At 41.6% G+C, this 11,450-nt stretch overlaps 1 protein-coding gene across 1 annotated transcript; it reads left to right on the plus strand.

Moving 5' to 3' along the window:
- On the plus strand, window positions 1-10,919 carry LOC110513504 (interleukin enhancer-binding factor 2 homolog). Its single transcript, XM_036971923.1, has 14 exons — window positions 1-341; window positions 777-950; window positions 1,215-1,277; window positions 1,436-1,478; window positions 1,725-1,829; window positions 6,080-6,157; window positions 6,295-6,397; window positions 6,517-6,582; window positions 6,724-6,840; window positions 7,080-7,158; window positions 7,321-7,408; window positions 7,852-8,028; window positions 8,445-8,535; window positions 8,636-10,919. Exons 1-14 carry the CDS (start codon window positions 328-330, stop codon window positions 8,803-8,805), a joined length of 1,368 nt encoding a protein of 455 aa, XP_036827818.1. The 5' UTR covers window positions 1-327; the 3' UTR covers window positions 8,806-10,919.
- The last annotated feature ends 531 nt before the right edge of the window (window positions 10,920-11,450 follow it).

Below are 11,450 nucleotides of genomic sequence, written 5' to 3' on the forward strand. Positions count from 1 at the left end.
AAGTGCCAGCATTCTCATGGTGGACCAGTCATTGCTGCATGCTAACTCTCTCACACTTTAGCCAAGCCCACATATCGAAGCCACCGTCAACAGGAAAATACTAATGGGAAGATGGTGGAACTACATGTTTTGTTTGAATCAGATGGCGCGTCGAGTGGAGATGAGAAGGATTGAAATCAGTGGCGAATACGAAAGGAAATAAGTGAAGTAAAGTGGTAGTTGAAGTTGGTAAATCTAAGCCTAGTTCTTATATTTTTTTGGGTGAGAGTGAGGGTTTTGAATTGATGGAGTTACCTGGGAGATTAATTTTAAGTCTGAAAATCGTGAATGCGTTGGAGAAGGTGAGCGTAACAAGAAGTGGATTTATTTTGGTTTTCTGTCTATCAGTAGAACAGACAGAGCATACTCTGCGCTTCAATAAGATATTGGATTTTAGTGTGTGGATCTTTGAAGCAGGGTGCCTATCAAGGGGGGGGGGGGGGGGGGGGGGGGGTGCTAGAAGCAAAGGATGTGAGGATATGTGAAGAATTGGATCAAGTGGTTGGTGCTCACCATCTGCCCCACGTGGTTGATAGAGTAAGGAAGCCCACTCTATCCATTCTATTGTTTTTTTGAAGAAGAGTTTCTCCCTTCTCATGTGTATTTGTGAGATACCCTGTAAAAACCTTAATGCCCAAACCCATGCAGTGTGATAAATGCAAATGTATTTGGTCAAGTGTGTATAGATGAGAGGAGTATTGTATGCCATACATTTTTTGTTTCACTACCTCTAACAGTAGGTGGCGGCAATACACAGTAGGTTGTAGTCTGTCATTAAACCTCAAAAAAGAAGAAGAAGAATCCACACCCACTAACAAGCCAACGCAGCCGGTTCGAACACTCCTAGCAGCAGAAGTGCACATTTTCCATATCGATTTCAAGGAAGTTTCCACAACGTCTCACATAATGAGGTAAAGTACATATTTACACGTATGTGATTTAAATGGCTTTCAATAATAAATTACCAAACGCATTTCACCACGCTTAAACACTAGTTAAAACTTCGCTCGAGGTGTTCTAGCTAGCTAACGTTAGCGTCGTAAGCGTAACGTTACCTCGTGTTGTGTACAGAGTTCAGGGAACTCGCTAGCTAGCTATTGTGCTAGAGCACGCCCCTTGTTTCATGTTGCTTTGTGTTCAATACTTTTAATCAAGTTTATGAATGTGTTTGCCAGAGGCGAGAGGGGTCGAGGCCGTGGTGGCCGTTTTGGGGTTCGGGGGGGAGGACCTGTGCCAGGGTAAGCACCTTCTGAGCACCACACTGAACATTGCAAAGTGTGCGCCCTAAGTAATGTTTGAGGTAAATTATATTTAAACTCAAACCAACTCATGAAATGCATTGAAATTCAAATGCATTTATAAAATGAATCTGTGAAATTGCCCTGTCCGTTTGTAGATTTCGCCCATTTGTCCCTCACATCCCCTTTGACCTCTACGTGGTGAGTATTCTTGTTCAGTTTCAAAGAAATGACATGTTGATGTTTTGAACACAAGTTATGGTTAATATTTCCATCCTTGAGCTTCCACATTTCTTCTCAAGACCCTGCTTCACAGCACTCTTTAGATGCAGTTTCCTTCTACTAGAGATGACTGATGGGAAGATGTTGCTACTTACATAATACAACATGATGACTGAGATTATATTTGTACCATTATGTGTTAATAAATATAAATTTCCCCATCAGTGTGAAATAGCCTTCCCTCGTCTGAAGCCTGCCCCTGATGAGACAGCCTTCAGTGAGGCTCTACTGAAGAGGAACCAGGACCTTGGCCCCACCTCTGTTGAACAGGTCTGTGACTAAACGCACACGTGCACACATGACCATTTACTATTTTAAACATGTTCACATGCAGCAGACCTTACAACTGGAGTAATTCAAGTGAGGTGGTCTGATGAGACACTACAGCAGCAAGTGCCCATTTTAGTTCTGTGTCTGTAATATAAGCTGGGAATAATATCCATTTATGTTGTTAACAATGCAGAGCGCCAAATTCAAATATTACTATAAAAATCAAACTTCATGAAATCACACATGTGAGATACCAAATTAAAGCTACACGTGTTGTGAATCCAGCCAACATGTCAGATTTCAAAAGGGCTTTTCGGCGAAAGCAAACAAGGCTATTATCTGAGGATAGCACCTCTGTAAACAAAAGAGAGAGAACATATTTCAACCCTGCAGGCGTGACACAAAACGCAGAAATAAAAATATAAATCATGCCTTACCTTTGACGACCTTCTTCTGTTGGCACTCCAATATGTTCCATAAACATCACAAATTGTCCTTTTGTTCGATTAATTACGTCATATATATATATATATATATATCCATCCATCCAAAATGTCAATTTATTTGGTGCGTTTGATCCAGAAAAACACCAGTTTCAACTTGCATACAATATATCTCAAATGTTTCCTGTAAATTTTGCCAAAACATTTCAAACTACTTTTGTAATACAACTGAGTATTATTTAAAGTAAATAATATATACAATTGAAGACTGGATCTGTGTTCTATACAGGAAGAAAACAAACTGATGCTACCTTTCTGGTCACGCGCTTCTAACAAACAGTACACTTGAAGTTACCCTCGTTTTGAACAGGGCTACTTCATTACACAAAGGAAAAACCTCAACCTGTTTCTAAAGACTGGTGACATCCAGTGGAAGCGGTATGAACTGCAAGAAGGTCCTTTAGAAATCTGGATTCCCAATGAAAACCCATTGAAAAGAGTGACCGCAAAAAAAAAAACGAATGGTTTTTCCTCTGGGTTTCACCTGCTACATAAGTTCTGTTATACTCCAACAGTTTTAGAAACTTCAGTGTTTCCTATCCAAATCTACAAATAATATGCATATCTTCTGGGGATGAGTAGCAGGCAGTTGAATTTGGGCATGCATTTCATCCGGATGTGTCACCAAGAAGTTAAGAAACAAAGTTAAGGAACGAAATGGGGAGGGACCTACTTGAATTTGTCAAATAGAAACTTGTTTTCTGTTTGGAGTAAATGGTTTCTGTTGCAAAACATTTTGCAACAGAATTGTCGTAATGAATACACCCCTGCTGCTACAGAATCACACAGTAACCAGGTTTCCATCCAACCTTTTTATGCAAGTAAATTACATGAAGGATAAAAAATGTCACGACAGGTCTGATGGAAACAGCAAATTTGTTACCTTTCCAAAAGTCGAAAAAACAAAATACGCTAGACAAGGTGGGATCTTTTTGTGTCGATAAAATTAAGTGTGAGATGGTGGTGCAAATGCCTTTTTATTCACAACTATTTATATAATAACCATATCAAAGTAAACTGGGAGTCACGCAATGATATTGTGTGGTCCTCTCACTACGACTTGGGAAAACATGCTTTATTTAGCTACAGATGAAATATGTTATGAACTTTACAGGGTGGTTAAATCAAATCAAACTTTATTTGCCACATGCGCCGAATACAACAAATGTAGACTTTACTGTGAAATGCTTACTTACAAGCCCTTAATCAACAGTGCAGTTCAAGAAGAAGAAAATATTTACCAAGTAGACGAAAATAAAAAGTTACAAGTAACATAACAATAACGACGCTATATACAGGGGGTACCGAGTCAGTGTGCAGGGGTACAGGCTAGTCGAGGTAATCTGTAACTTTAGGTTGGGGCGAAGTGACTGCAGATGTAACAAACAAACTGAAAGTAGCAAGGGGGGATTCTTATGAATTGTTCCGCAGTGTAATGGCTTGGGGGTAGAAGCTGTTGAGGAGCCTTTTGGTCCTTGACTAAGGGCTCCGGTACCGCTTGCCGTGCGGTAGCAGAGAGAACAGTCTATAACTTGGGTGACTGGAGTCTTTGACAATTTTATGGCCTTTCCTCTGACAACGCCTATTATATAGGTCCTGGATGGCAGGAAGCTTGGCCCCAGTGATGTACTGGCCCGTTCGCACTACTCTCTGTAGCACCTTACGGTCAGATGCCGAGCAGTTGCCATACCAGGCAGTGATGCAACCGGTCAGGATGCTCTCGATGGTGCATCTGTAGAACCTTTTGAGGATCTGGGGGCCCATGCAAAATCTTTTCAGTCTACCGAGGGGGGGGAAAGGTTTTGTTGTGCCTTCTTCACGGCTGTCTTGGTATGTTTGGACCGTGATAGTTTGTTGGTGCTGTGGAAACCAAGGAACTTAACTCTCGACACTCTCCACTACAACCCTGTTGATGTTAATGGGGGCTTGTTCGGCCCGCCTTTTCCTGTAGTCCACGATCAGCTCCTTTCTCTTGCTCACAATGAGGGAGAGGTTGTTGTCCTTGCACCACACTGCCAGTTCTCTGACCACCTCCCTATAGGCCGTCTCATCGTTGTCGGTGATCAGGCCTACCACTACTGTGTCGTCAGCCAACTTAATGATGGTGTTGGAGTGGTGTTGGAGTCTGTTTGAACACACAGTCGTGGGTGAACAGGGAATACAGGAGGGGACTAAGTGCACACTCCTGAGGGGCTCCAGTGTTAAGGACCAGTGTTAAGGACCAGCGTGGCAGATGTATTGTTGCCTACTCTTACCAACTGGGGCAGCCCGTCAGGAAGTCCAGTGCATGGTGATGAGCTTGATGTTCCTTTCCAATACATTTTGAGGGTGTTATTCTGATGACATGATGATCAATGTTTTTAACAAACTAAAAGAAGCTCTCTCTCATCATGTAGGTAGCCTACCTGCACTGTATCTGTGAGCTGTTGGCTAGAGTGCACTTGCCACGACCAGAGATTTGCTTTATAACACAACATTTCTTACCAAACCAAAAGTCGAGTTGAGAAAGTGATAGAAACCCATTTAACTTGTATTTTTGTGTTCAGTACATGGGAATTTAACCGCTACAGTTATTATGTGCTCTACGTCATTGCGCACACTGTAATTTGATTGAAACGCATCTCTGAGAAAATGGATTTAGTTTTTATGCTGATTTTTAGAACATTCACATGAACATTTGTCACCAATTGAATGGAAGCCTAGCTACTGTCAGTAAACTAAATCCACAACATTCAACACTTGGCAGACATTCGATACAGATCAAAGGTAAGATCATCAGTACATAGTTACATCAGATAATGATAAACAGGCACCAAACTGCTTCATTAAATATGGTACTTAAACATTCAACTCCTTTTTCCCTTCCCCAAGGGAATGATTCTGGCTGGATCTCCCCACAGATACAATCATGTTACTATCTACTGCAGCCCTCCACACACAACACCCGTTCTGCCAGTCACATTCTGTTAAAGGTCCCCAAAGCACACATCCCTGGGTCGCTCGTCTTTTCAGTTCACTGCAGCGAGCAACTGGAACGAGCTGCAACAAACACTCAAACTGGACATTTTAATCTCAATTTCTTCATTCAAAGACTCAATCATGGACATTTACTGACAGTTGTGGCTGCTTTGCACTACTTTTTTGCCCTTTGTGCTGTTGTCTGTGCCAAATAATGTTTGGCATGTTGTGTTGCTGCCATGCTATGGTGTCTTATGTCTCCCTTTATGTAGTGTTGTCTCTTGTCGTGATGTGTTTTGTCTTATTTGTATTTAATTTTTAATCCCATTCCCTGTCTCCGCAGGAGGCCTTTTGGTAGGTCGTCATTGTAAATAAGAATTTTTTTCTTAACTGACTTGCCTAGTTAGGTAATAAACATTTTATTTATCAATCCATATCCACAGTAACTCAAATACAGGAAAATAGTTACTATAATTTCCCATTACAAATACCTAATACGTTGTAAGATCTGGCATGTCTGCAATGTTCTCAGGCAAGAACTGTTGTGGCAGGGATGTGGATTTCAAGTGCTCAACAAGTTGTGTGTTTATGGCAGTTTGATTTCAGACACTTGGTGGCAGCCTACTCCATAGTTTAGTGGCGCCCAATGTGTTACTTCACTCCAGCTGTCTGCTTCATAGACCAGTGTTTCTTAAACCATTTTGAACCAGTGTCCAAGATGACTCCAGTTAGAGCTAGCACGTTAGAACTGCCGTCAGACAGTAGTTTTACCTTTTCTCTTTCTTCTAGTCATCCATCTTGTCACTGGTCACCAAAATTACCAACGTCATTGACAACTTCATCGTTTCAGCTGGGGCTGATGAAGTGGTACGTACTACAGTGTCAGATTTCATCTCGCCAGAGAAATACAGTTTGGTGAATCCTCAAATGCAGGGATGAGGGAATTTCAAACCAGTTAGTTGAGTTGAATGTGACAAATTGTTTTCATACTTTTCTAACTCTAGGAAATTGAGGAAATGAGACAGGTAGGCTCCTACAAGAAAGGCACCATGACAACAGGACACAATGTTGCAGACCTTGCTGTCATTCTGAAGATATTGCCTTCTGGTAAGTTTTTACCTAAATGCATTTCTAATGTCACTATTATGTGATGATCACTACTCAGAGGAAATGGGGTAGTGGATGGAACATGGTCAACTGACCACTAATATGTCTGTTTCTCTCAGTGGAGACAGTGACCGCTCTGGGAACCAAGGTGGTGGAGACCCTACGCACACAGGACCCTTCGGAAGGTAATGCACATCACTTTTCTTTACGTTCTCATCGGTCTTAGAACCTAATCAAGTATCTTGCGCAATTATGCACGATTTTAGGTCTGGATTTCTGAGATTATATTGGTAATCTACAGTATGTGTTTGAATATGTTTCCCCAGTACTCTCCATGCTGCCCAACGAGACGGGCTTTGAGATCAGTTCGGCCGACGCCACCGTGAAGATCCTCATTGCCACCGTGCCCCACAACATGCGCAAGCTGGAGCCTGATGTGCACAGTACGTATAGCAAGGATTAACAGTCACACTCTTACAATGGATGGGGGGATGAAGGGTGGATGGAGGCAACCAGAGAGATGGTTTAGCTGTTAACCTTTCACTTCTACTGTGTATCCTCTGATCGAAGAAGCCAGTCGTTGAAATATTGCTGTTATAGCTGACATGAGGGACTAAAACATCAATGTCATCAGGTTTAGCCAGACATATTGAGTGATTCTGTCTGTTTCCCTTCTCCACAGTCGATATGAAGCTCCTGCAGAACTCCCTGGCTGCTGTTCGCCACGCTCGCTGGTTTGAAGAAAATGCCTCCCACTCCACGTGAGCTGCCAATGCGAACTCCCACCCACCTATGGCTTCATTAGTGGTTTATTTTTTTAACGGTCAATTTTGGATTGAATAGAGAATGGAAATGTTGTTGATGTTAAATATACCTATCCAAACATGTCAATTTGTGTGTGGGGTCTGGTTTTGCCCTATCAGGGTGAAGGTCCTGGTCCGTTTGCTGAAGGACCTGAGGATCCGCTTCCCAGGGTTTGAACCCCTTACCCCCTGGATGTTGGACTTACTGGTGAGCCCCATGCACAACTGTCTGCATACAACATAAATTGAGTGTATGTCTGTCCTGACCCTATTTAAGCAAACTAGTTGTCGTCGTTGGAAAGATTTGTTTAACCTGAAGAGGTGTAAAAAGCACTCCCATATGTTAATGTGCTCATTAGACTTCAGTGTTGGCCTAATTCTAATTTCCTGAACCTCATGTAGTAGGCCTGCTCCTGACGAGCTTAATTTAGAGCAGAGGTTTTGGTCTGCTCAGCAGTTGGAGACGTACTCAAGGGTCTCTAGGTGTCATTTATTACCTACGCTAAATGCACTTTACGAGGCAGAAGAAATGGCCGGCCCTGCTATTTTAGCGTTGAAACGAAATCGTCTCTGTGTACTGGCACAAGACGCTGCCTGAATAGTCTGTTTTTCCGTGGTGAAGATTTTCAGTTTCTCTCGCTCTCTGTCCAGGGTCACTCTGCAGTCATGAACAACCCCAGCAGACAGCCGCTAGCCCTCAATGTGGCCTTCAGGCGGAGCTTGCAGATGCTGTCATCAGGACTTTTCTTGCCTGGTTCAGCTGGAATTGCAGACCCCTGTGAGAATGGACACTACCGTGTATTCACTGTCATGAACCTGGAGCAACAGGTACTTGCCTGCTGTCCTCTCTCCATTACATTTTTGGTCATTTAGCAGATGTTCTTATCCAGAGTGACTTAACAGGAGCAATTAGGGTTAAGTGCCTTGCTCAAGGGCACATTGACCGATTTTTCAGGTAGTCTGCTCAGGGATTCAAACCAGCAACCTTTCGGTTACTGGCTCAGCACTCTTAAGCGCTAGGCTACCTGCTGGCCCGTCTCTTATCTTGTAAGAGTGTAAACCTGAACTTTCTGAATGTAATCTTGAATGATTCTGTTTGAATTCCATTTTTTTTAAGCTTGTCTAAACCTTAGTCTGCAAGACAGTAGTCGTGGCCTAATTTATAATTCTAGTGTATCAAACCATACATTTTCAGTGTCTTCTTCACTATACCAAGATGCTGACATAATATTTGCTATGTCCAGGACATGGTGTGCCTCACTGCTCAGACCCTGGTGAGGTTGCTGTCTCATGGCGGCTACATGAAGATTCTGGGTCTGGATGGAGACGCTAGCCGTAAGTGAACTCACCTGAACTTGAGGCATTTACAGAACTTTTATTAGTGATTGAACTTTCTCCCCCACACGCGTTTACCTGTTCTGTCCTCTCTGGTCAGATCTAGTGGTGGAGACATCCACGTGGGATGGAGTGACAGTGAAGCCTTCTGAGAAGGCATATGAGAAGATGCCGGAGGTGGAATTGGAGGTGGATGATGATGATGATGATGATGATGATGCAGAAATGGAGAGCATGGATACTAAAGAGGTCATGGACACTAAAGAGTGATTGTGGTGACAGACTTTTTCAGTTTGTCATTCAACTGTTTTGAATGGTCCCATTCTGAGGGATGGAGATTAATTTTTTTCTTTTTGTACTGTCTCCTACCCGCGCCTAGTTTAAGGGCATGTTTTGTTTTCAGACAACCCTGATACTAGGGACACAAGGTGTGGCTTCCAATGTTTTTTATGTTTCAGTTTATATCAAGTCTAAACAGAAATTTAACTATTTTCTCTTGGCTTATTGTATGGCAAAGATTTTGATTAAAAAAAAAAAACTTTTATTGAAAATTCTGATTTCTATGGTCCACTCCCAATTGATGGTGCTCCAGTGTACAGTTTCTCACAGAGCTGGCTGTCAAAAATGGGTAGATCATGTCATTTTGGTGGTGTCTGAAGTTACTGAGCAGCCAGTGGAGACGTGTCTCTGTTTATAATGTCATCTGGACTATTACATACAGCGGTGTTGTCAGTAATAACTGGGCTTTAATCAATGAACCCAATTACGGAGTCCTTTGACGGCAGACCTGGAAAAAGTCATAATCGTTAGAGGAGCTGTGAAGGGAGGGGGAGGCTGCTAGCGCTCCGCAATTAAAACCCAAGGCTGGCTTATTGAGGTTTTCTCTGGCTAGACGGAGATCTTGATCGAGCCATGGCTGATAGAATATCATCTATTTTGTTTTTGATATAAGTGCAAAAAATACTATGCTATTGGCCCTTAAATTCAAGGATTTATTCTGCCCCGCACAGTGAACAGGGCTTTTTCAATGTGTTAACCTTTTCTTGAATAATAAAGCTGAATAAACATGCCGTAGTTATTGTTGATTCTCCAGCTGACTAACCACATCCCCCTTCAAAGGAATGTTGCAACTGGTATTGGAGTACTTGTCTTCAGATGGCAGAGGTTTCAATTTTTGCATCCTTCTGAGTGTTCCAACCATTCTGAGAAAAAAATACTGTTGTGTCAATAACAAAAGTGCTTGCTATTGTTTTCAAAAGTTTTTTTTCTTTCTCGTCAGTGGTACAAATTGTTAATAATTGTCTCTTGGACCTTGACAATGGTTAGCTTTTCATTGGGTTGTTGATTTGCAGTATCTGTCTACCTGTATACTGGTTGAAAATGGCAGATTTGGACACAAGTATCTAAATTGGACCCCTCTACAGTAACATGCTATACATGAGATCAGAGCTCTGGGTCTGCGCTTCACAGCTCCGTATGGGTTTTGACACAGCCGTTCTGAACTTGCACCGCGTAGGACAAGAAGGTGCCCCATCCCTCCCCCAAATTGGGCATCTTTAAAATTATATATTTTTTTGCTGTAAATTAGGATTACTGGTACTCTGTATTTCAAAGATGAGACGATGAGGGTAATAAATACAACTTTGTCATACAAGGAAGCCAAACACCGGTGAGTACAAATGGGTACTTCACATTACCATATGAAACTTGTAATATAGTGTCAACGTTTATAATCACTGTTTGATGTACAGTTACTAGATGTTATGGTGTTATACCCTGGGTTGTACTGAACATAATGAGACCATGTTTGTTGTATTGTGAAGATTTGCAGTCTACCACACATCTGAATGCACTCATGACTCCATTCCATGCTCACCAATTATGACCTGCTTTGAATTGTCTTGAAAGCCTAGCACTGTAAGATCATATTTTATCTTTTTGCTGTTGGCAATAGAATAAGCTTTTAAATTATACCCACCTGACCCAGATTGTGATTTATAATGGGCTGTTTTTTGATTGTGTAAAGGCGGGAATGCAGGGCTGTGTTCCAAACAAGTGTTCCTGCTCTAGTTCCTCAATGGCAGAGCTAGGAGACTCAAATCACCTTATAGTTGAAGACTCGTCTTTTAGTCATAAGTGTATTGAAATTACTTAGGAACTGTGCACACTTTGTAGAGGTGTGGCCAGTTGGAGACACCAGTTAGTCCTCTCACTCAAACCCATATTTGTTTTATGTTGCACCTACCCCAAATTTTCCAAGAATTTTCTTATGTTACTGAATGTATCCAGTGTATTTTTTTTTTAGATATCATTACCAACAAATGAGGCAAAGTACAGTAAAGGTAAAATGCACATAAAATCAACTAATGTTTGCATTGTCAGGTGAACTGTTGTCCTTTTAGTCTATTCATTTCCACATAATCTCAACTGTTCCCTTTTAATAGCTACCATGGGTATGCGTATGATTTTCATATTTCTGTAAGAAACATTTCAATTTATCCCTGTCCATATAGGCCAATTTCCACACATGTAATTAAGCAATTTATGTCTTTGGAATTCAGTGACTGGGGACAATGTAATTAAATTGGCATGATAGAATTTGGCCTTCAGCAGAGGCTATCCCGTTGCTATGCTGTAGCAGAGCCATTCTGATAAGAATAGAAAAAAGTAAAATGACTGGAGGCAAAAACAATTATAATTCACAGCCTTTAACCCCATTTGACATTTTGGAGCTGGTATTTGACGAGAGGTGTGTGTAGGCCTGTGACTGTCATGGATTTTGGATAACGGTAGTTGGTCAGCCAAATGATAATCGTGAATAGCAAAAAATATACAGTTGAAGTTAACATACACTTAGGTTGAAGTTATAGCTCATTTTTCAAACACTCCACAAATGTTTTTGTTAACAAACTATA

The sequence above is a fragment of the Oncorhynchus mykiss genome, chromosome 3 (assembly GCF_013265735.2).
Source record: "Oncorhynchus mykiss isolate Arlee chromosome 3, USDA_OmykA_1.1, whole genome shotgun sequence".
Lineage (NCBI taxonomy): Eukaryota > Metazoa > Chordata > Actinopteri > Salmoniformes > Salmonidae > Oncorhynchus > Oncorhynchus mykiss.

Excerpts from the sequence above, each read along its gene's own strand:
- LOC110513504 (XM_036971923.1), top strand. Across the intron at positions 6,583-6,723 it reads CACACAGGACCCTTCGGAAG|TACTCTCCATGCTGCCCAAC; the intron begins GTAATGCACATC and ends ATGTTTCCCCAG. Across the intron at positions 6,841-7,079 it reads GCTGGAGCCTGATGTGCACA|TCGATATGAAGCTCCTGCAG; the intron begins GTACGTATAGCA and ends CCTTCTCCACAG.